Source organism: Netta rufina, assembly GCF_964035555.1.
Source record: "Netta rufina genome assembly, chromosome: 1".
NCBI lineage: Eukaryota > Metazoa > Chordata > Aves > Anseriformes > Anatidae > Netta > Netta rufina.
This window is the reverse complement of record NC_140123.1, coordinates 148151659-148177746: the sequence shown is the minus strand read 5'-3', so window position 1 is coordinate 148177746 and position 26088 is coordinate 148151659. Positions and strand designations below refer to the sequence as shown.

Below are 26088 nucleotides of genomic sequence, written 5' to 3'. Positions count from 1 at the left end.
CAACACTTTGGAATTCACAAACTTATGACTGCTCATAAGCAGAACTAGATTTTCGCAGGGAACTGTGAGAGGGAAGAGGAAGAACTTGTTGCTTGTATAGACAGAAGCAGCGGATTGTTAAATAGGGAAAGGAGGGTCTGACAGCTGTGCAGCAGTTGGCATCACTGCAGAAAAGATAATATAGACTGGAAAGAGGAAAGCAGTTGCCAGCAACAGGTTGTGCCAGAACCGGATATTTACAGGAGAAATCAAACACAGCACCTGTAACTTCTGCAGAGGAGTGTGTGAAGGGTTCAGTCTGGCTTGTGGTATCTCTTCCTTTCCTCCATGGTCACATGCCAAAGTTCTGTAACCATCTCTCAGTAAAAAAAAACATGTGTAAGCTATTCTCATTTCTGATGTAAAGTTCGGGAATGGCAGTAATTAACATCTTACAAAATCTGTGAAGTCTGTGATGCATTCATGCCATTACATTCCTGGCAAGTAATGTGCTTTAATTTTAAAATAGTTGTCAGGTGTTATCATTGAAGAGAAAAGATTCTTTATTTTGCTCAGTTTGTTTTGGTTCCCTCTGTAGTTTGCTAGACTATAATATCTAACCAAATGTCTAACCACAACATAGATAAAGATCTCTCAGCTGTCAGAAGAAGCAGTCAAATAAAGAATATTGCCAAGTTCATAAAGAACTACGAGAGGTAACTACCGAGTTGAGTTGCAATTGTGTAGTTTTATATATATATATATAATAGTAACAGAACAGATTTGGATTGATATCTCTGAATAATACTGAGATCAAGGAACTTTTATTCCAGAATTTCTAGAAAATATTAGTTCTCAAAATGTATATTCTAAACTCATTTACTCCCATTTACACTGTACAGCTTTTAAAGTGATTGTTTTCAACAGAAAGGGTTTAATGGAATAGATCTGCTTCCAGAATGCACAAGCTGTAGACCAATATGGGCTATCAGAGGCAAAAGAAAGATAAGGCATTCTGCAGTGGCTTTGTGCTCCCTTGCTCTGAATGAGGTACTCAACATCCAGAAGCATGCAGTGGGTGAATTTGTACCTAGTATTTTAATTTGGCTCTGCATTTTTAGAAAAGAACATTTTCAGGGAAAAAACAATCATTCAAAGCAAAAATTATAACTTTTTATGGAGCTTTGCCATCTGAGAGAATTACCCTTGCAGTTTGCTTAGTGGAACATGGTAACTGACATTGAGTTGTTTGGTGAAGAGGGAGAGGAAATGGTGAACCTTGTGACCTTGAGTTCAATTAGGATGTGAATGGTTGAAAGAAATCAGAGTCTAAATTGAGAGGGTTTGATAAGTACGAGAAAGAGCTATAAAAAATAACTTTTTCTCCAGGCCATAGCCTCCACTGTTAGAAGTGATGTGCTATGTCCAACATAAAACTTCCAGGAAATAAGCTGTGCCGACTGCTGAAAAATCAGATATTTTTTTTTTTGTATATTAAACTAGAATTGCCAGAACTGGAATCTCTGTTCAGTTTCAGAGTGTTGATTGGTCTGTCTTCTCCACAGAATTTTGCTAAATCTTGAATTTTCAATTATTCCTTCCTGTTTATACTGTGCATAGCACATTGTTGGCCTTAGTGTTTGCTGCTTTCATAAACTTAGTTGTTTTGTGTCTGGTTACAAGGTCTAAAATAGCCACAGAGAGCAGCCACAAAAGCTTCAGGGTAACATTGTGAAAACTGTTTATGTTGGGACTGTTTGTTCCAAGCTGATAACATACAAACTTATTTAGTAAAATGTAACTTCACAAAACCTAAATATATCGCCCTATCTCTTTGAGAATGTCTTTTCAGTTTTAACAAACTCTGTTTTCCATCCATATTTGGCCTTTGCCAATGTCCTCCACTTGATAGCAAAGATTTGTGCTTCTTAACAACTCTGATGAGACCACAAAAAATATTAAGTAAAGATAGGAGGATTGTTGCTGTTCAGTAAAAGTGAAGTGACATCAGTATCATGAGTCATCAGCAAATGCTCAGTTTTGTACCAGGGCCATGGGCACTATGGTAACTTGAGGGAACAGGGTGACACTGTTTCTTATTTGAGTGAGGAAATTTGGATTAAGGAAAAATTGGTGCAATTCTTTGAATCCCAAAGGAAAAGATCATAGAATCACAGAATCATAGAATTATCTAGGTTGGGAAAAAACCTTCAGAATCATCAAGTCCAACTACCAACCTGACCTACTGAGTCCCATCACTAAAACATGTCCCTTAGTGCCACTTCCATATGTTTCTTAAATACTTCCAGGGATGGGGTGGTCTCTGTAACTTCCCTAGGCAGTCCATCCCAATGCCTAACCACCTTCTCCATGAATAAATTCTTCCTAAAGTCCAATCTAAACCTCCCCTGGTGCAACTTGAGGCTGTTTCCTAATGTCCTGTCACCTGAGAAAAGAGACTGACACCGTCCTTGCTGCAGCCTCCTTTCAGGTAGCTAAAGAGTGATGAGATCTCCTGTCAGCCTCCTCTTCTCCAGAATAAACAGCCCCAGCTCCCTCAGCCACTCCTTATAACTCCTGTTTTCTAGTCCCTTCACCAGCTTTATTGCTCTTCTCTGCACATGTTTGAGCAACGCAATGCCCTTCTTGTGCTGAGGGGCCCCAGAGTGAGCACAAGCTCATGAGCTATACCTGGGAGTTGTCTGTACCAGATTTTCCACATTCCCAAATGGCAGTGGCAGAAAGAAGCATCAGTTTTTCCACGGGTGTGAGATCTGTGCACTGTTGCAGACCATTGCCAAGGGTTAACGGGAGGTAGGAAGTGGCACCAAAGGCAGGCGTGCCCTGAGGCTGCCCATTAGAGCCTACCTGAATGAGTTGCTCCCTCTCACAGGGCCACCTGCCACTGCCCTGCTGGAGAAACCCCACTTGGTCCTTTTGCCTGGGTGGGCTTTAGAGGATTCAGATTGTTCCTTGGAGGCACAAGAAGTTGAAGCATAGTTTTTCTGGGGATAACAGAGTAATTCACTGTAGTTGTAGAGTATATGAAAATAAAGTGTCAGGATGCGTTCTTGTGTTGTTTTGAAATAAAACGGACATGAAACAGACGTGAAGAACAACAGTCAATAGGGCTTTCTGGAAAGGTCTTACAGTAAGCATGTCCGCTCTACTCTCTTTGTTGTCTCTTAAGCATTTTTGGGCATAAAAAGTTTATTTCTAAGCAACAAAGGAAATTATGAATCCTAAACAGGCCCTTTATCTACTTCATCTTTCTGTCTGATTCTGTGGTCCATATCAGATAACTAACAAACCAAAATTAATTCTATTTTAATGGCAGTTCTTCTCGTGTTCTGAATCTCTACCCTAGCACAATTATGTAAAAAAAAAAAAAAAAAAAAAAGTGCCATTTGATACTGTCAAAATATCTTCTTGACTGCTCCTCATCCTTTAAGGCCCCTAGTTCTGCTCCCTTCCCCCACCTTTTTTTTGGCTTCCTTAGTGTGCTGCTGAGTGAATTTAAAAGATTACCTTGCTCATTCTAACCATTAAATTCATACAGTCCATTTTCTTTGCTATTAAGACTTGCTGGAATTGGCAAAAGAACCATAAGTCCCAGTGCTGCTTTGCAACAATGACATCAGTGTACTAAAGGCTCCGTGTTTTTAGTGTTAAAATACAAAACAATACATTTTTACTCTTTAGAATAATCCAACACTTCAGAGAACTAGACATTACTCTGAGAAATACCCTGTAGCCTAACTCCCTGAGCAGTTTAACTCATTTCAGTGCCTGATGGATATTCATCCCCTCATCCACAGAAGGGCAGTTGACATTCTGCAGAACTGCACCAGACCACGTGGCCTACCAATTTAGCCATAGATTATCTGCACTACCTACAGATAATAATGCCTATCTGCAAAGTTTCAAAAGATTTCTTCTGTCTCCCTGCAGACATTTGTTACTTTAGTTTGAAGTGCTCAGAAAATACTGGGGTCTTTTGGAATAAAATATTTATGAGTGTTATGCTTTGAAATTTTGATTTCAGTGCTGGGTGCACACTCTGCCTCAGCCTCATCAAGATTTTCATCTTAAGAGATTTTAAAAATATTGTTGCTGTAATCCTTTGTTCTCCAGTGAGTGCTTTGCTTCTGTTTCTAAGAATCTACTGTTTTCCTTTTATCTTTAATTATACCTAGTATGGAGCAGCCATGCTCTACAGATTATTGTCAATACCCTTCATAGCATCTGCACAAATAGAAAAACCTCAGAAGTAGAAAGGGCAGGATGACTGGTTGCTGTTTAAGAGAGAACAAAATGTGTGTTGTTTGTTGTTTTTTTTTTCCTAACCAGTGGAAAAATGGGGTCAGTAGAGAAATGAGGTTTGAAGAAAACAAACAAACAAATAAAAAAAAAAAAAAAGGACTTTATATTCTATCAACAATATTTTCAAAAGCAAGGAGCCATAAATTTTCCTTGCATACTATTCTGAGAGTTAGGAGTTGAACATCTGAGGATTTTCAAAACCAGTGACACGCTAAAGCAGGATTTTCAAATTTGTGTTAAAGTGAAAACCCTCACTAGCTGCCTCTAATTAGAGTGCATACACTCATGGGACTACAGACTGATTTAGAGATAATCCACTACAAGATACAGCATCAGGGTCTAACATTATCTCTCAGAAATTGACATCCTGGTCACTTATACTTTCTATTTAGAGGTGATGTCAATGGGATTAAGTCTTTATCGAAGGCTAAAATCTCTGTAAATGGTAAGTTAAAACATATATATATTTTTGAATGATAAAATACCTGTTGACTATTATTTTAGTCTGTCATGTACCAAATGACTAATGTTAATTTAATTATTGTATTTGATAGATAGCAGCACTGCAAAATTCACTGAGCTACTCATTCCAATATGCCTAAGGCTACTGCTTTAAATAGTGTTTCAGAAGCATAGATATTATCATTTAGATATAATTTGGGGGAGGGAAAGAGGGAAGTCCTAGAATGCCCTTCTGTGTCCCAACTTCTTTCCACAGAAAGTACTAATGCAGCTCTTAAAACTACTGACAAGTACACCAGCCTGTTTTGACTGATGTTTGGGGCCTAGCCCTCTACAAAGTTCTCTGTTAGCTTGCAGGGGCTCTGAAAAAAAAGAAAAAAAAAAAAAAAAGTGACTTTATAGAAGAGCAGGTCATTAAGAGTATGTTAATATAATAAATGAACATGCAAGTGTAGCAGAGAAACACAACCCCTGATAGACTTTGGTGGGGGAGAAATGAGCCAGAGCTGCAGAGCAGGGCTGTAGATCCGTGTTAGTGGATCAACAGCTGTGTCCAGGTGCCAAAATGTCAACTGGCTTTAACCCAGCTGCCATAGATGATGTGAAGACCTGGCAATGCAGCTTTCACTGTGGACTAAGAACTCACATACTTCTTACCAGGAACTTGTATAACCTGCTCTGAAATCCATGCAGGCAAAGTTGCCCTGAATACTTATATATAATGTCTCTGCTTGATACACAGATGCAGTTTCAATAACGAGTACTGACAACCAAGTAAAAATTCAGAGGATTTTTCTATTATACTGTGCTGATGAAATTGCTTTCATTACATCTTTGTTCTTAAATGTTGCTGAAAAGAAGCACAAAGGCAATAACATAGCAGTTCTAGGCTGGTGTCTAGATTGCCCTTGAAATCAACAGGAATTTAGACACTTTCACAGTAACTTCTCAGGACTTTGCCCGTTGTGTTTTAACTGATTCTCAATTACTTCTGTAAATCAAAGTGTACACGTGACAAGGTTATTGCCACCAAGACTACAGGGCGTGGGGTAATGACATCTTCTGTTTGTTTTCTGTACTCAACTGTTATTCTGTACTTTAACTACATAATTTTTATGTAGGGAAGAAAATCTTTGTACAGAGTACATCTATTAAAACACACTGTTAGGAATGCAACAAGTCAGAAGTTAGAAAATGCCAGTTTAAGGCTTCTGTAATCATGAGCACGTGCATTACAATACAGTGAGTGGTGAAATGACCGGCTACTTTCTTCCTCTCTGTCCTTCAGTGTGCTGGGTGGACTTGTTCACTGCTGTGTAGAACTTCTTTAAAATTCTTTTACAAAAGATCTGTTGTGAGTAGGGCAGGCATAGAAATGATGTCTGCATAATTGCCATTAGCAAATACAAATTGGCCTATGTTGCAAAACTTCTATAATGACAGCCAAGTCACTTCAAACACACCTGCCACAGGTAAATCATTATCTCTGTGTCCTTTATTTTTGGTTGTATGACTTAAGATGCCTTTAATGTTTGGAAGTTCTGAGCATTCACAAATGTAACTGAAGTCACTAAGCTAACTGTTAAACCTTCACAGTACTACTGGTGAGATTCTGTACTGTGAAAAATCAGTCCTAAAGTAGAAGCAGGCATGAAGCTTGCAGAATTTTGTCCTTGCCTTTGTGCTTGGTAACATTTGCTTCACAGAGGTGATACAAGATGAATTCATGTTTGTGAACGCCCTTGAGGACGTTAGTTCTCTTTGCTTTAAAGCAATATTTGAGAAGTGTGCAGTTAATATTATTTTTGGGTAACAGAGATGCTTTAGATTCTAGGTTGGTTGCTTCTTGTCTTCTGTCTCCACAAAAGATAATTACATTATTGCCTTGCATGTTTAGCTCTTGCTCCTCTCCCTTTGATGCATAAGATTGGGAAGGAATATTCCATGATACTTCAGCTTTTCTAAGGAAGGAAAAGTGTAAGCAGTAGATTGCTGTTGTCCCAGGGCAGAAGTGAATAATAGTAGTAGCAACTCAAGGCTTCTTCTCTTCCTGCCTTTCTCAAGTCTTTGAACATTACAGGATCTCCAGTCCCATATAAAAGGATGAGTAATTACTTGCCTTTTGAAAGTAGCTTCCACTCTTCTCTTAAAATCAGCCCTAACTGTAGAAAGAAAAACATCTCAAATTTAGAGAGCTTTCTGAGATCTAAGAGATAGAAAATGTTGGTGAAGGCAACTTGCAGAAAAACTTGGTCAAGATTAAATATATTTGTTTTATAATTATTTGACTTTTCGTTGGATTACTTCATATTCAGTGATTAGTTCATATTCAGTCTTTGCTTTACGTGCTGCTACGTGCATCCTAAAGTTAATACAAGTTACAAGTACAGTTAACTAGACTATTCCAAGAGCCCAACAGTTTACATAGAAAGTGATTTGGCAATGCCCTTAAGTATATGTTTAATTATAATTGCAGCATCTAATTCTTAGCTATCCTGACACCTAGTGGAATGTATTGCTTGAAGCAGAATGTCTGGGTTCATTTGCCTGTAGAATGATTGGGGAAAAATAAGGAAGTTGAATATCCCATTCTCAGACAAAATAGCAAGATTCTCATATGAACACTTGTGTAAGCAATGAATTAGATAAAATATGAAAACTAATTCAGCTTGAGCTCTGCCCCTTTTAGAGACATGCTTGTAAAGCTGTTTGCAAAGCTGCAAGGTCACTAATCTGGTTTCTGGTTTTGAGCCTGGAAAGATTTGTTCTTGATAGAAGTATCCAAGCAATTTGGATTCAAATTCATTCTCTAAGGGGATTTGAATCTGCATCTTCTATTGAAATACGTTGCAAATAATTAGCAAGTTGAGGGTGGCTGTGTTTTCATCAATTTTCCATCACGCAGCATGGAACAATTGAGATTTTCTTGCACTGGAGATGGCAACAGTGTATGAACCTTAGACAAAATGGGAATATGATGGTTGATGCTCACCTGAACATGAGCCAGCAGTGTGCCCAGGTGGCCAAGAAGGCCAATGGCATCCTGGCTTGTATCAGGAATAGTGTAGCCAGTAGGACCAGGGAAGCGATCATCCCCTTGTATTCTACTCAGGTGAGGCCTCACCTTGAGTACTGTGTTCAGCTTTGGGCCCCTCAGTACAAGAAGGACATTGAGGCCCTGGAGTGTGTCCAGAGAAGGGCTACGAAGCTGGTGAAGCAGCTGGAACACAAGTCCTGTGAGGAGCGGCTGAGGGAGCTGGGGTAGTTTAGTCCAGAGAAGAGGAGGCTCAGGGGAGACCTTATTGCTCTCTACAACTACCTGAAAAGAAGGTGTGGGGAGCTGGGGGTCAGCTGCTTCTCACAGATAACTAGTGATAGGAGTAGAGGGAATGGACTCAAGTTGCACCAGGGGAGGTTTACGTTGGAAATGAGGAGACATTTCTTCTCAGAAAGAGTGGTCAGATATTGAACAGGTTTCCCAGGGAAGTGGTGGCATCACTGTCCCTGTGGACATTTAAGGAAAGGTTGGATGTGGTGCTTAGTTAGGTACATTGTTTATTGGGTGGCATTGGCAGAAAGATGGTGGTGGGACTGGATGATCTTGGAGGTCTTTTCCAACCTTAATGATTCTATGATTCTAAAAAGCTAAAGATTATCTTCCTCCGGGGCAGTACTTTGGCACATAGGTGAGAAAATGTGAAGGATGAAGACTGTTTGTATGAGAAGGGTCTGGAAGTGTGCAAAAGATGTTAAAAGCTTAGCTAGAGGCTTCTACATGTTGACACTGTAAGGATGAGTTGTCATGAAAGGCCAAATAAATATAATCACACTTTTAACACATGGAAAGGAAGTGGAACATAGCACTGTGTTGTGGGCTGTGAACTCTGAAGGTAATGCCTAACAAATTTGCTTTCCAGTGGCCTATGAAGAAAGGGAAAATACAGTGACACCAAAAAGGTACATGGGAGTGGGGCTTGGTGAATTGATAAATCTGTGCCAAAGAGCCTTGTACCTTCAGTTGGATCCTTGAGAACTACAAAGGGTGCAGTCCTCTCATAACACAGCCATGCAAATGTGCTAGGACAAACTTCTGGAAATGGTCAGGCATTGTTACTTTACGCAGGGAAAAAGAAGGATGTGTGGGTTTTGTTTGTTACTCGGAAAAGTCACGGCACTGAATTGTCAGAAACACTTTATGCAAGAATAAAGGACTACAGAGCTTGGTGCTGTTGCCCTTGGCCTCATGAGGGCCTATGGCATGACTTTATTTCGCTGTGGTAACCAGAAGTGCCTCCGCCTGGCGAAACTTTGGGCAATGGTGTCACCAGGTGTAGACACCTGAACTTCACGGCAGAAACCAGACGTGCAGATTCAGGACTTTTAATGAGGTTCTTAGCACGTTTTTGCCTCAGGAACCATTCTTGACGAACTCCATCAACTCCAACAGCCGCCGCCAGGTGTCGCCGCGGCGCTGCCGGAAGGGACGCGGGCGGTGGTGGTGGTGGCGGCCGCGGCGGGACCCGCCCGCCCGGCCCGGCGCATGGCAGCGCGCTGAGGCGGGCCGCGCCGTGCAGGGCCGAGCCGGCCCGGGTGGCGGTGGTGGCGGCGGCCGGCGGGCCATGCTGCTGAAGCTGCTGCAGCGCCAGACCTACACGTGCCTGTCGCACCGCTATGGGCCCTGCCTCTGCCTCGGCGGCCTCGTCCTCATGATCGTCTCCGCCCTGCAGTTCGGGGAGGTCAGTACGGCGGGCAGCGCGGTTCCGCCCTGCGCTTCGACCCGTGCCCTAGGGGCTGGGGGCTGGAGGGGAAGGGGCACGGCTGCGGTGCTGCCCCTGGCCCTGCACGGCACGGCGGGGCTCCAGCCGTAAACCCGGCTCCGAGCACGCCTGGGGCTGCTGTTAGCTCGTTTCCAGGGGAAAATGCTGCAGGAGCGCCTGCTCCCTTCACCTGTGCAGCTTAACCCCCTTCCAGCACCAGGTGATTTGTTGGTGCTGTGTTGTTCTTGTTCTGAGCAGCCTGACGGGGCTCTTGCTTAGCACAGCCTCCAGACAGCGATCGGGAGTGACAGGAGCTTGCTCCCCTCTAGAGTTTAAGGAGTTAAACCTGGCCTCCTGCAGTCCATCTTACTCCACTTGCTGCTGAGCGGTCAGTACTGCAGTGCAAGGGATGCGATATGACTCCTTCTTTTTCTGATAAAGCATTTTATACGCGTGTATGGTTGGTATATATCGAAGTTTCACTTCACATTACCCTGTCTATTTTGGAAGTCACCAGTGAGGATATCAGGAGAGGAAGAAAGATCTTGCTTCACTGCAGCGCTCAAGAAGCATTCACATAATTAAAGACTTGGTCAGTGTAGAAGTATGATGGCCGTGCTAAATGCAAGCAGACGGGTATTTCCCAATTCCTAAATTTCTCAATATTGTCGAGACAAGTTTTGCTGCTGTTATGGTGGTATTTTCCCCATTCCCCTGTTTTATTTTGATGGGCTCCTTCAGACTTAAAAAGAGCCATGAAGAGCATTATCTGAAGCTATATTTGAGCACAATCAGAAGTTTATTCTGCCTGGATGCTCACTGTCTCCCATAAGGTGCTTCCTGTCTGCTGCCTTGCAGTGGTCACAAGTTGCTGAAACACTTCGAAACCATGAGTGAGATTATTGAGCCATCTGTTTAGATGTGATTGTCAGCTTTTGTTTTAAAGCTGATTGATAGATATCTCTTGGTGCCATAAAACTTCAAGTAAACTTTTGCTTTTCCCCAGAATCGGGACCTAAGGCAAACCTCAGTATTTCTGAGAGCTTTTATAAACCACTTCAGTACTTGTCCAAGTTACAACTGATTTTGCTGAGAATGAGTCCAAGTCACTTCTCAGAAATACCAAATCTGAGTTTCCTATTTCCAGTCTCTTTAATACCAGAACTATTTGGAAAGCTTAGATACTATTTAGACAGCGAGCAAGTAAGTGGCAGATTGATGTGGGAGTGAATTTTCAAAACTCTATGTTAAGAATAAAAGAAGAGTGACCAGAAATCTTCTAATCGTGCTTGGTAAAAACACTCCTACCCCCCACCCCACCCAAAAAAACAACAAACCAAACCAAATGTCTGCACAAATACAAAAATAAACAAACAAGCTCTTTAAAATAAATAAATAGATGATGACGAATAAGATCAGTAAGAGATGTTTGCGTGCATTTTGCCTATGAATTTTATGATTTAAAGTGTTCCTGTCCTGGTAAACAGTAGTAGTTTAAGGATTTAGGAGAGACTGGGCATGTGAAAATAAACACTGTCAGGCCTCTTCTGGCAACAGTAGTAAGAATGGAAAAGATTTCTGTTCTGCAGTATACAGTCTGCAAGGCAGCAGCAAATAAAATTTATAAGACTTTTGAACTCGAAACCAAAAAATCTTTTTAGTAATCATCAGGTGGACCATTTTAATGTTCTGTGGGGATTTCTTAAGCAATAAAAGCAGCAATGCCTATCAGCCTCTGTTGTCTGAACAGAGTTTGCAGTTCCTTTTTTCCCCCAGCCCCAGAGCCAGCTTTTTTTTTGTCCAAGTAAGCAAAATTGCATCTGCTTATTTAGAGTCACACTAATATTTATATTAGTGCTGACATAGAAATGGGTGGTTAGAGAAAAAAAAAAAAAAAAAAAAAAAAAAGAGAGACTGGGAATAACGTCCTAACAGCCTCAAGATGAAAATAAGTAATTTCAAGAAAAAAAAGTATCCCAGTGAAATAACAGTGTACTGAGCATGATTCAGCTGCAACGTCTGGGATAGCCAGGTGTAAGCCAGTGCTGTAGCCTCGTCTTGGATAAGTTTTGACTTTTGTGACAGTTTGCCTGTAAACCATTGTTAGCTGACCTTCCATAGGTCACTTAGCTTTGTAAAAATGTTTTATAAATGAAAGAAGAGAGACACTGCTGTCACATTGCTGATACAGTATCTCGTGATAGGCTCTCAATGTGTTTTTTCTTTAGTATTTTTAAGTTTCTGCATGTAAAGTTGAAGCAGAGGCCCGCAGGCATTATTGCAATGAGCGATGAGAGGAGAAAACAGTTACAGAAGCAGAATGTATCAGGTGGGAAACCTGTAACTTCTTTTCCTAAACATTTATCCAAAGAGAGCTACTATGGTTCTTTTTTAATATAATTGCACAAATATAGAAAGCAAATGTTTGAATGGTTAACGTTTTTCTCCCAGAGAGCTGTATTCCTGCAATAAAATACTTTTTTTTTTCTAACTCAGATAATTCAGTATTTCTTCTAGAAGCGGATCAGTGTGTGTCAATTCTTAATTAGCAGTAATTACAGATGTTAATGTGTAGATAGCTTTCATTATGTACTGTTTTATACCAATATATTGGGCAGAAGGACATAATAACTTGGGCATGAAGAAGTGTAATAGTGTTTGATATTTAAGGAAGCAGATTTTATGCTCACCTTGTAAATTGTGTCCTTTGTGTAAGAGGAATGAGCTTGTACAGATGTGATTTGGACTACAAAGAGGCTGAGCAGCTTTGGAAATATATTTTGTGTGCTTGTCACTGACGTGTGATGGGACTTCCCCTTCCTCTATACTCTTCAGAAGGCTTTAATTTACTTCAGCCTGCATGAGGGTAAAGAGATGTGTGTGTATCTACTTAAAATGAAGGGAGGTAGCCTCTAAAATTATGGTTTTGAGTGCTATTTTAAAGAAATGGTAGCGTTTATAGTTGCCATAAAACATAAGCAACAGTGACATTTAAATCTAAGAAGACTGGTGTAAAACAAGCGCTGTAATTTTTTTTCCCAGTACATATTTATATGTGCTACTGCACATAAAATAAACCACTGCCCTTTCATCTCTCTAAAGCAACACAAGATGATACTGTAGTTTTTAAGACTGAACTTCAGCTGTGAAAGATATGGAAAGTCTAAGAGCAGGATCTTCTATATTGAGAGATTTTTATCTCAAATTAGTCACGCTTTTTTGCTGTGTCAAAGCATATGAAACGTTTTTAGTATTGGAAAGTCTGATTTCTCTGCTTGGAACCATGATTTCAAATACTCTGTTAGTAATAGAGATGCAACTACGTGCCTTTGTTCAATATTTATATGTGTGAGTATGTGTATATATACACACGTGTGTGTATTACACACACGCATTTAAAAATAACACTGGAATGCAAACATGCAGCTTTCTGAAGTACCAATCTTCTTGTGATTGTGCTCCCAGAGAGCTAATGTGTGAATATGTTGGTGTATGGGTCTTGCTGGCAAAACATTGACGTTTTAGCTAAGTGATCTTGGTGGCTGGATGAAGCTGGGGGAGACGACCCTGCCTTCAGCTGTGTGTTCCCACCGTTCCTCGTCTGCCCCAGCATCCGAGCTGGGGAGACTAAGCTGATCTGTTTTCTGAAGGTTCATTTCCCTGCTGGTTTAGCTCTGTGACTTGGCTCGCTGCAGGGTCTGGCGAATGCCAGCTTCAAGTTAAAGGGAGGGGCAGAAATGCAGGGGAATGGAAGAGTCTGCAGCCCGCAGGAATACTGAGCTGTTGGGTTAGTTTGGCTGCCCTGTAAGACTCACCTGGACTGGGAAACACCTATTGTGTTTTAAGTTTGTGCCCAGGTTAATCTACATAATTTGATATGCCCTGGTCTGGCTGTTTGTTTTCAAAGCTCAGATTGCAGAGATAGACTCCAGTATGTCCTATATGAGAACAGGAAGGAAGATGATGAAGATTGTGCAGGATGGGGGGGTCCTGCTTGTATTGAAGTATATTTGTTTTAGGGCCTCAGTTTTGAGAGGATGCTGCTGCATTAAAAAAAAAAAAAATCATAAAATCATATAATCATAAAATCATTAAGGTTGGAAAAGACCTTTAAGATTATCTGGTCCAACCATCACCCTACTACCAATGCTACCCTCTAGACCATGCCCCTAAAGGTTAAGAGACAAGGAGGAGGTAATCAAAATGAATAGTAACTTAAGAAGTGTGTCCACAAAACATGAAGTCCTTTCTTGCAGAGAAAAAAAAAAACAAACAACAATGTTTATCTTAATTGTGTGCTGTAAGTTCTGTGTCTGATTGCTGGCTCGGTGTAATAATTTAGTTTGGATTAATTAAGTCAGATGTGCGTTAATGTGTAGATCAAATTGAGTGAAATCAGTCATGAGTAAAAGTTTCAAAAGTAAGTGTCTAATTTTAGAAGCTGGTGACATTGAGTGTTTTTCTTTTCAGGTTGTGTTGGAGTGGAGTAGAGACCAGTATCATGTTATGTTTGATTCATACAGAGACAACGTTGCCGGCAAATCATTTCAAAATCGGTGAGCTATATTTGTAGTTAGCATATTGCACGTTTTACTGCTCAATGAATTCTCAAATATTTAAATCAGATATTCCAGAAGAAGTAACATACTGCTGAGTAGTACTTTATTGTAAGGGCTCTAAATCTGCGATGAATTGTTAACTTAGAGATTCTAAAACTGTGAGTTAGTGATTAATATCCAAACTTGGAAGGCGTTTGGGATTTGGAAGTTCTAGTCATATACAGCAGTTTCTTTTAAATGCATTGAATTCATCCAGTCTATAAGGAGACATCAAAATGACAGTAATGTTAATAGCGAAATATTTTTTATATTAAGGTAAGAAAATGTAAGTACTGTTCCTGTGCACTTAAAATTCCAACTTCTAGTGTTTTGAAAAATCTATTTTTGATTTACCTCGAGTTTTCTGTGGCATTTCATGTGGGACATTATTTAGCAGAAAAGTCACAAAGGTAGCAAGAGAAAGCTTTTTAAAGCAAGCTGAATACACGGGAGAAGTCACAACAAATTGGAAACTAAGTCAGATGGGTCATTTGCTTCAGTTGTGCTAACTTCTGTGTGGCTGCTTGTGGTTTCATAGTTCATATCTGAATAGTCACAGGGTCTGTTGCTCAGGAAGTCAGTGGACGGTGAATTGGTAGGTGGAAGAAGCTTACTAAGGAGATATCATCTGACTCTTTTAAGTGTTGATGCACTTGACTGGAAAAAGCCCTGAAAGCAGATGTGTAATCTGCCTTGAGGTTTGTTGAATCATGAGACAGTAGAAATGATCAAATCAGTTCATCGTGTTTTAGCTGCTGCAAGATAATTCTTTAAAAGTACATTGCACGGTATTTGTGAATACTACTTGCTATTTCATCTCTTACTTCCCTCCCCTGTTTTCCAAAGGAAGACAGATAAAGCAGAGTGATACAACTCGTACAGATTATTAACTTAATGTGCATGTGTTTTTGCAGTGCTAGAGTGAAAGCATGGTTGTTTCTGTAAGTAAGAAGTTCTGCATTCATGTTAATTAAGTACAGAGTTTTTACAAAATGGCAGTTTGTCCAAAACGAAATTGCAAGTCTTACTGTCATGATGTAATAGTCAAAATTAGTCAAATAGTCAACTTACATTTCTGTGGTGTATTTTCATACTTCATTTTAGTCAGCTCATCTTGGGCCTAATCTGTTTGCCAGACTAGTATCTGTGACGAAGACCAAAAGAATAAATCCACATGAAGGAAAAACATAGTTACAGAGTTTAAGTGAAGAAAGTTTTTGAATTTTTCTGGCCTTAACTTACAGAAGACTTTGTGTATTTAAAATAATGTTAGAGAAGGATAACGTGGAAGTGGCTTTCCTGTTCCTTTTTAATTTTAAAGCAAAATGCCATTAGGTGCTTTTCAAAATATAATGTCTCTGTGCTTTTTAAGAGGTTTTGAAATTAACCAGAAAGCTTTGAAAGAGACCACAAAGGTGAAATGTTAACACTGTTGCTGATCCTAATTGGTAGCAGTGTTAATTAGGACCAAAAGATTATTATTATTATTATGTTTGATAACCACTACTTTCCCAAACAATGTGTGTCAATTTGCTGTAAAAATATGTTAAGAAAAATTCAGGTTAACTTCTATTTAGATAAATTGTAAACTAATTGATCAACAAACAGTTCACTTGCTTTGATAGCTTTTATTATTTTTTTTTTTTTTTTGTAATTGTCTCTGTAGACATTACTAATGAAAATCAAGCCACAGCAGCATTAATTCAGAGCTGACATTTTAATGCTACAAGTTAAATGTAGTAAATTACACAGTTCTATTTGCTATTGTATAGAAACAAGCTATTAACAAATTATAAACTGGGGAGTGGCTTTACAGAAGTATAAATAGTACTAAAATTGCCTCATAGCCTAGACTGAGTTGGAGTTTAGGCTTTTCTTTTCCCACATTTTATGTTCTTAAATGAAGGCTGTGTAAATAAACTCTGCCCTTTGCCCAGAAGACCGAGAGTTGTGCACCTTTGAGATCAGCTAATTTGAGTCAGGTGCTTCCACCTAAAACACGTTTCCTAGCTGTAGAAATCAGGGGACTGCCAACCCAATAATTTAACTGATCACAACGAGCATGGAAAAGCTGGAGGAGCTCCTGCCATTGAATTTCTAATTCTGTAAAAGACTGAAAACATACAGTGAGTTGCACTTGTTAATGAGCCAGAGGTTACTGTGTCTGCTGACAAAGAGGTAAAATAACTGATTAGGGGGGGGGGTACCTGTAATGTGCAAATTAACTTTGTCAGCTGAAAATGTAGCCTCCTGCAGAGTATTGCACCTCAGAAGTGAAGAAGTGAGGTAGGCTTTCTGGATGGTACTGCTGGGGAAAGGCAGTGCCTCCTGTTACGTGTTCAAACCATCTTTAGAGTGACCCCCCCCCCCAGCAGACCTTAGGTGTCATAGCTCAGTTTTTAGGAACAGCAGTGAACTGAGTGCAAAATGTTCACGTCCCTTGTGTTGTGACCAGCCACTAGCTGCCCGTTTGCCAAATTCTGCACTTCAGTTACTGAGTCTCAGCCGGTAGAAAACAAAGCCAGGTGGAAATTGTCTGCATGTCATGCCGTGCAAGGGAAGATGGAGGAGATATCTACAAACTGCCTGTCTCTCTGTTGTTTGAAGGATGCCACGCAGTGGGTGGGGAACGAGCACCTTTTCCTTGGATATTTCATTGTGTGTTCCAGTGGATCTCAGTTTTAAAACACTTGCTCAGTGATTGCTATCCAAACACTGCTTTTCTCCTGTTTGTTTTCACTTTTCTGTTTCATGAAAACAAATGACAGAGAGAGAAATCAATATCCAAGGGTCTAAGTTTCAGTTCAGTTTAATGTGCTTGGCAGGAGGCTGGGTTGTTGCATTCTGCTAAGTGTGTGAAGTCCTTCTATAGTTTAGGAAGGTATTATAGCTTGACAGTGGAACTTATGAAAATAATGGTTGGGGCATCCCCCTGCTCTCTGGGACTGAGAGGTTCATCTCTGGCAGCAGCCTGCAGCACCTGCTGAAACAGAGCTGTGGGCCTCAGGGAGGAGATAACCACAAACAAATAGAAAATAAGTACTCAAAACCTTTTCTTTTCTGCATCTCCCTTAGGTACGCTAGGACATCTCTAACTGTTCAGCAACAGTTCCACAGTATTAAATTGTGTCAAGATTGGGTTCCACTGCTGTATCTAGTGTCTGAATTCATGTATCCTACTTGGGTTGTTAGTTTGTGAAATGCTCTGTTACTGAGATCTAAGAGGTGTTAGGATAAAGATGTGGTTCTGCTGAGATATTACTGGCTGTGGGCAATTAAATAACACAAAGTGTGATTTAAGTCTTTACACTTCGTGCTGTCCTGTCTAATTTTGGTAGCTGGTGAATTAAAGATATGCCTAGATGCTGGTATTGTCTTGAGAAATATTTAATGGGTTGCTAGGTGTTTGATTATAGGTTAACATGTCAGTGAAATTTAGAGTATAAATGGTAAATTTCATATAGTTAGTGAATTGTTATGGCCTCTGTAGGTCTTCTTTTGGTTTCATGTCTGTGCTGTTTTGTCAAAGGCTTGTGTATAATTATGAAATTATATATATATTTATAGCTGAAGGGAAGCTTTTTTCTTTGTCTCTTCAGCTCAGACACCAAGCGTTTTTGTTGCTTGATGGGAACTGCTATTGTAGGATGCCACAAACACTTGTAATGTAATATTAAACAGCTCATGTAGCTTTCATTTGAATTATGTAGGCTGTGTTTACCCATGCCGATTGATGTGGTATACACCTGGGTGAACGGCACAGATGTTGAACTGATCAAAGAATTGCAACAGGTCAGAGAACAGATGGAGGAAGAACAGAAAATAATGAGGTAATAATCTCATGTATTTTTTTCCCTTGCACTAACAATAGCAATCTAATGTGGTACTAGCCCTCTTTCTTTTCTCCCTTGTTGCTCAACGTGAAAATTCAAAGCGAGTTTCTGTCTTCGTTTGATTATTCTCAAAACCTCCTTTCAGTTCTACATTTAGCCATGAAGTGCTGTCTAATCAGAAAACTGTTTAAAATATAGAGCATAATAATTTAAAGTAATTAAGGCTGATCTGCCTTGAATTTGTAAAAACGCTGTGCAGAAAACTGTGCTTTTTTGTTTGTCATGTTGTATGGATTTCTGTAACTGTTTCTGGATAATAATAAAGTGATATCTTCCATGTTTAACATGTCTGCATCCCCCTCCTACTCATTGCCCAATATTTCTTTTTATACTGGGCTTAATAACATATACTTGAGCATGTTTGTTAAAGGCTCCTTAAAAATAGATTTGTAGTCTCCTAAACACAGAAACTGAGGAAGAGGAAAATAATTTTTTCAGATTATAGACATATTATTCAACCGTCTAAGGCAACAGAGATGGCGATGTAATGCTGCATTCAGAATGTTAGAGATTGTGCTACACTGGTCTGTAAAATTAATGATTGATCTAAAGACTTCAGATAGTGCACAGCTTTGTTTTCCAGCAAACACACGCAGCTACAGATACCTTGGGTGGTTTTGTAACCACTGATTTAATTCTTTATTAGCAACTCCATGATCGTGTGATCAGTTTTGAACAGAAAAATGTTAAATGAAAGAACAAGACTTTATTTTAAGTGTTTATTTTAATTGTTAATTCAGAATAATAATCAGAAATCCACAAGTGAGTGTAAAGATTCATCTGATTTTTGGCATGTTATGACTCGCAAATTAGGTACCATTAACAGTGTAATCACAACTGAAGTTCTAGGCCTCTGGTTTGCTACTTAAATTGCAAAATGCATTAAGTGTAAACATCTTAAATATAGACATGGTCTCTGCTCTGAAGAGTTTTCATGTTTATACTAATCATTTCCTAGTAGTTTACGTAGCAAACATTTGTGGTTTCAGCCCCGTGATACTTCTGGGCAAAGAGATGCTGTGATTCCTGTTTTAGCAAGGGAAAACCACACATTTTATCCTTCCATAACACTGATCTGGAAAGTTTATGTCAAGCTCAGGAGTAAGACTCATGACCATGTCATGTTCATCAACTACAGGGACAGCTGGTTCTCCACCTTGTAGATAACAACATCCCCTGGCCTCCACCCCCTTTGTATTTTGAAATTGGTTAGCACAGTTTAAAAAATAAAAATAAAAAATGGTTCAGAGGATCAGGATGACTGTGGAAGACAAAGGCAAAGACTATAAATCTCTGCTAATGAGCATGTATTCTGTACTGCATAGTAAAACTTAGTAATTTGTTACTTTTTTATTGATCCACCTGAATCAAATTAGTCACTGTCCAAGTGATTTCTTCATCAGTAGGAGAGAGGGTAGCTTGATGGATGGTGCTTTTCTTTTTGTTGGTGTGTGTTGGTGCCCTTGGGATCATATTATTATCATTAATTTTTTTTGCATCACCATAGCTCTACCTGTGCATTAATCTTCATCAGTTTCTGCATGCACACGGCCTATGCATGGTAGACCTTAACAGAATACGTATCATAAACAAAACTATGAACTCACTCCAGTTTCGGGTCATTCTCCCTGGTTTATTATCAGTGCTTTTCCTATTAACAGCAGCTTCATTAAATAATCTGATAGTAACCCCTGAAAATCTTGTTGGCAGAGTCCCACTGCTGCAGCTCCCAGCACAAGCAAGGATTTTTGGGTTCTGCTGTGCAAGGGTGCACAGTGAGGGAGCACATGTCAGCCTGTGCTTGCCTAAGTAGGCGAATGGCAAGGCATTGGCAGTTTTATGGCTGGTTTATCACTGATTTCACAACATGTTCCTGACTCAATTAGAATTCTGAAATTAGGTTTAATTCTTTACCACCGACTCAGAGTTACTTAATGGGGTTGTTTTCATTTTGTAATAGGGAAATCCTTGGAAAGAATGCAACAGAACCAACAAAGAAGAGGTAAGGGCTTTTTGTTTTGTTTGTTTTGTCTTGGCTATAAATTGAAATAAACTATGTCCTACTCATTTTTAGCTGAAAGCAACTGTTGAAGAGGTGAAGTAACGGGGTGTATTGTGTTTGTTTTTCTACGGCCTGAGCATGCATTCCTTCTGTGTCATTTCAAGAGAAGTTGACAACATGATAATATTTATGTTGAATAACAGTAATGCAGTTGTGAGCCTCTTAGTGTGACAATTTCTGAAATTCAAAAAACATTTACTTGTCCCTAGTTAGGCATAGTTCATATTTGTAGTGTGGATTTTTAGTGCATATGTACCTTGAGTTTTATAATTCAAACACACGAAGATTATTTTTTTTCTGACAGTACCTTTACCTGCCATTTGTGTACACAGTGCTGTACGTCACTGTTTGTGGAGGGGCCAAGGCTTATGTGTCTGTGCGCTGCCAGGAAGCAGCAGGGCCTGCTCTGTCCTGCTCTTAACTTGGCCTGGTTGTTCTGTAGAGATCTTTCTAAGGTGTCCTCTGTAGTCAAATCTCTGCAAATGTTGAAATATTTGAAACAAATCTTTGAAATTTTGAAAAATAAAAATACATGGTTGAGAAAAGAGGTGTTTTTTTCTGAGGAGAGGAGGCAAGAAATCGGGGAACAAGTTACAGGAATGTGCTGAACTGTAACAGTAGGATATTTGTTTTCTACAGCAAAATAAGTATGCTTTTAATTGTTCCCACCCTTTCTTCTACAGATATTAGAAATAATTGATCAGATTTTACAAAAACATCTCTCATTGCATTCAGCATTGATTTTTGTTGTAAATTTTCTAGTGGTGTTAAATATACCTTTGGTATTTTGCTACAGTGAGAAGCAACTGGAATGTTTGCTGACACACTGCGTTAAAGTGCCAATGCTTGTCCTGGATCCTGCGCTGCCGACCAATGTCACGCTGAAAGACCTCCTGTCCATTCATCCTGCTCTACAAGCTGCTAACAATATGTTCTTTGTAGCAAAACCAAAAAATCCTTCTACCAATGTGACAGTAATTGTTTTTGATAGCCCTAAGGATGGTAAGAACATTTGACAGTTTCCACATCGTTTTCTAGGGAAAGATTTTTACTAAGTTGCTGTGAGTTAGGTTGTATTGTCTTCCATCACTGACTCGGCCACTAATTTTCTGTTTGACTTTAGCAAGTTGTACGGTGTCTCTTCCCCTCAGTCTATTTCTTTAAATGATGGCATCAGCGATACTGTTTCTCATCTCCCAGACATCTGATTATGAAAGATTAAACAGTTCTGTACTCCTAAAGTACTGTTGCAAAACAGACTTGATATCTGAAAATCTGTGTTGCACTGATGATCTCAGAAGACTGAGGCTAAGACTGAGGATTAGTTTTAGAAGTCATCTTTTAATTGCTGTGATGAGAAGGCTGAATATTGTGCAAAAAGTTCTGCTTTTGTTTAAAGGATTGCACACCGTAAAACAAAATTATCTATGTGTTCAACACTTACAAGTAGTATTTTAGAACAGGTACAGGCTTCTTGTCTTAATACATAGTGCCCAACCCACTACCACCTACTTGCCCAAACACTGGTGTTTATTTTACCAGCAAGATTATTTGACAAGCATAAAGACAAATCTTCACTCAATAAACATCCAAAACTCCTTAATTTGCAAAAGTCTATCTTAGTTTCTGGAATATACAAAAGAAGTGACTTCAAGTTTTTGATTTGCAATGTATTTTATTTATTCTAGTTGAAGCTGCCCATTCTGGAATGTTAAAAGACAACAGCAAACAGATAGTATGGAGAGGCTACTTGGTATGTACTTTTAAAATCTGTTACTTAGCTTTTAGGTTTTGTATGTCCTAAACTTGTCCTAAACTAATATGTTTTTTAGAAAGTATTTCTCTGCTATATACTCTTCATAACTCACACATTGTAAGAAGTGAAAGCTTTTAAAATTACCTGTATTTCAGTGTTGGAAGTTCGGGTTAAATGACAGATCTATAGTCTTTTAAATCTGTCATCTGCTGAAGGGTTTTTAGATAATGTGAAATACTAGAAATTTAAAGAAAAGACTTTTTTTTACCCTGTCATTCTGTTTTTAGACTACAGACAAAGAAGTTCCAGGCCTAGTGTTAATGCAAGACCTGGCCTTCCTTAGTGGATTTCCAGCTACATTCAAAGAAACAAATCAGCTACGAACAAAACTACCAGAGAGTCTGGCCTCTAAAGTGAAACTGGTAAGGACATGGAGGAAAGAGTGATTTCTTTGTATTGTTTTTTGTTATTTTTAAGTACTTCACATACAGACCTTACTTACCTAGCAAGAGAACTGTTGCAGGTGACAGGATGTTTCTGATAGTTATCTGTGACCCTTTTCCTGAGTTGTGAAGAATAGTAAATAGTGACTCAAATTGTTGCCTTCCAAATGCCAATTGCCCATTCTGTGGCTGCAATTTACTAGGCTTTAGGTTTTTAGCTTACAACTAGTTGAAAAATACCAGACTTTCCAGTTTCTCTCAGCCATTTGCTACAGGCTGTTGTCTTACTGAAGTGTATTGTATCACTGGTTTGTTAAATGCGACAGAATTTTGTTTGTGTGATTTCTTAGCTTTTTTTATTCCTTCTTTGCTTTTGGAAGAATAGTCTTAATAGTAAGAGCAATGAATTGTTTCACAGCTGAATGCTGTATTTCTTTCTGCCAAGTACTCTGTATGCTACAAAGTGATTTGTACTTAATTCATCTATCTGCAAGACAACAGTAGAACACAATTTGTGTGACTATGCCGTCCATTAACATTTTGTGCCTTCCTTTCTCTCCTAATATTTGGACAACTTTTCCAGTTACAGACCTGTTTAACAGACAGGTAAAAATTTCAGAAATCTGTCAAAATCATTGTCTTATGTATGACAATGGATCTTACGGAGAGATGTGAGTGAGCGTTCCTTCTGAAGGAAGTGCTCAACAGGATAAAGAATGCTGGTCTGCTGCTGGTTAACCAAGCTGAATATTCTGTAATGAAAGCTCTGGGAAGATGGTGATGTGAAAGGGGCTGAGGCCAGGGAGTTTGTAGAGGAGAAGGGAGTTAGCAGGGCTTAAGTGTATGTAGAGACTTGGGATGTCAATCCATAAAAAAAATCTTTGTTAGTCAGATGCCCACTTGTAGAATGTGATAATTCAGTTTGTGGCCTGTTCTTGGTACTTGAAAGAGTATGACTTGCTTTCCTTTTCTTTCTATAGAAGGCTGGGTTATCAAATCATTTATTCAGCTACAGCTGAAAGGATACTTTTAAAATGGTTTCATAGGCCGGTCATGCTCCCATTTAATGCAAGCTAAATTTCTTCATTCTTGTCTTAGCAAGACAAGCAAGTTGTTTTAGAATCTCAATAACAATGGTTAGAAACCTCATTAAGTAAACATATTTGTACCTCTCACCCTACCCACTCTTAAGTAGCTTACTAGAAATAGCTCTTAAATAGTGTTTTTTTTTAAACTTAAATAGCTCTTCTCTTTTGGTTTTGTTTACATCTCCTGTGTATTAGTAGAGAGTACATATACGGCTTCTCCTAGCTTTTGTTTTAGTGAGTTAATCACATTGTGCTATTTGCACAGCACTGGCTCTCCATTTCTCTCATGCTTCTGACAGCCCTTTCCTGATGTTCTCACTGTGAATTTGGCTGTCTTCAACATGATCAACTAGACTTTTGTACAGTATTTTAAATGAAGCATCACCAGAACTTTCTATACAGTGATAAGTTCATAGTACATAGCTAACCCAAGGCCAGCAGACTTGCTGTATGCTGTGTTAAGCTTATTGTAAACAACATTGCCAGTATTTCTACATGACCTCCATTGCTTCCTACCACTACTTTGTACAGATGCTGTTCATAAAATAGTCTACCATCACTCACAAAAATAGCAAGAAGTGTTTTCTGGTGTGGTAGTGGCATCCTTCCACTTTTTTCTCAGTGGTACATTGGTAAGATTGCAGTGGGTACTCATGAGGTCCATCTACCAGTCTGTGTTTCTTTTAAATGCTATCACTATGTTTTCTTAAAATAGCTTTAAAGAAAGGGTGTTTAATGTAGGGAAATAGATAGTTATCCAAGAGGAGTTCGTACTTAAGTTTTTCTCTCTGAGATTCTAGTTTCTTTGTTTCAAGCCTGAGTAAGGAATGTTGGTTGAATGCTTCCTGGCTTAGAGACACTGGAAGAATCCAAATGTAAATACATTGAAGGGGAAAGGATAGCGTTTGATTCTTACTGTAGATAGAGCTATACTGAAAATGCTAAAATGTTGAGAGCTCAAACTGCTTTAAATAAACAAACAAACAAAAAAAGCCAACAACTTAAAACAGGATCCTGAAAGTGAAATATATGTAAACACATTTAAATAATTTTAAAATTACATATTTTCTTTGCTGAAAACATCTTTGTCTAATTGCTGCCTTCATTTTGAAAAAAAAGAATGAAATTAGTAGGACAGTCATGGCAACTGGAAATCCCTGAGCTAAAATGCTATTATGCATTTAAAAGCAAGTTGAAACATCTTCGAGCTCATACAACAATTGTTCTTCGAGAATTGCTACCAACAGATTCTCATTTCCTAAGAATCTGTACATAGTCCTGTGGTTGTCATAACCTGTGTCTGTTTCTAGACAATAAGAGTGGTAAATTAAGAACACCAGTTTGCAGACTGGAATTTTGCTATTCTCTCTGTTGGCACGTCTCACCTGCAGTAAAAGACTGAAAATCTGCTTGGACATTCAGTATTTCAAGATCTTTGAGCGCAAGTTCAGCCTTTTGGGCATGTAGTCTTTTCTAGTACCTCAGCACAGAGTAAGTTACAGGTTGCTGGTAGCTGTAGCACGTTTGACTTAATGAATCTGAATTGCTCAGAATACCTTTGACTTCGATTACCTGCTCTATTCATTTATTCAAATTGCCCCTCAGCAATCAAGAAATTTAGTAACAAGATGTTCCTACACTTGTCTTTGTTTTAATTTGAAATCAATTGACTCATGTTTTCCTCACCCAGGGTTATTTTCTAGGAGCAGCTCTTCTGTAATGTCCTCGTTAATTGCCAGATTGGTATCTGAAATAATATTGCCTCATTGCAGTGATAACTTGGTGGAAAAGAAATCTGTCTCATTTCCACATCAGGGAATATACTGGAGCACCATCCTAGACAATGTTTGTTCTCTGGTCTAACTTCATAGATACAAGCTATCATAATAACACAGTTCTGAGGAACATTCTCCCTGCCTACTCTTTCTTTTGAATATTGGAATACCTGTCATTATTTGTGGTATAGTGGTGGTTTTTTTTTTCTTATTCCCTTACAAAAGACACTTTCTAACTTATTTCTTTAATTCATTATTGAACTATTATTCCAGTGAGTTTTGATGATTTTTCTCCTTGATACTCCTGTGTGGAATTTTGCTTCCAGGATTGAGAAGTTCCTAATTCTCTCCAGGTTTTCTGCCATAAATCTGTAAAGCACAGACCTTATTCATAGCCCATATCTCTTAAGTTATAATGGACCTTCCATCAAGAGGTGCTTTCTTTTGTGAATGCCTTGGAAGAGTGAAATACCCAGATTCGTCCTTATTACTTATGAGCAATCTGCTGGGTTTTATTCTCTTGTGGTTTCAAGACTTGTTAGAGTAGAATGATTCTACCTGGACCTTAATTTTTTGACTGCCATTCATAACTATGGATGATCATCTTTTTTCATTCCAGCAGCATCCCTTAGTAGTATTATTTACTCCATCAAAAAGCGTGCTGGATGGATTATTTCTGTGTTTCAGTTTTGCTTCTCGTGTCTGTGTAACTGTTTAATTTGTTGTCTGTATCCAAGCTCATTTCTAGTTTAACTCTTTAACAAATATGCAAAATGCTAGAGTTTGGGGTTTTGGTTTGCTGTTCAGATGAACATAGAGGCTACATCTCTGGTGCCTTGGGTGTATCTCCTTTGTCTGTTTTCATGGGAGTGATATCCCTTGCCTATTTTCTTTCTGTGTGATTTTTGTTTACCCCACCTAGGTTGTTTTTTAATCTTTGTTGACAGTTATG

The 26088-nt window shown here is 39.0% G+C and overlaps 1 protein-coding gene across 2 annotated transcripts in view; it reads left to right on the top strand.

Moving 5' to 3' along the window:
• The first annotated feature begins 9291 nt into the window (after positions 1–9291).
• Positions 9292–26088, top strand: part of GNPTAB (N-acetylglucosamine-1-phosphate transferase subunits alpha and beta) — a 43576-nt gene continuing 26779 nt past the window's right edge. For both annotated transcript variants that reach the window (XM_084305880.1, XM_084305881.1), the window contains exons 1-7: positions 9292–9500; positions 13992–14077; positions 17830–17949; positions 19973–20014; positions 20871–21076; positions 21763–21827; positions 22118–22252. In XM_084305880.1, the coding sequence (XP_084162006.1) occupies positions 9384–9500; positions 13992–14077; positions 17830–17949; positions 19973–20014; positions 20871–21076; positions 21763–21827; positions 22118–22252 (771 nt within the window). In that variant the 5' untranslated portion in view covers positions 9292–9383. The remainder of the gene's footprint in view (positions 9501–13991; positions 14078–17829; positions 17950–19972; positions 20015–20870; positions 21077–21762; positions 21828–22117; positions 22253–26088) is intronic.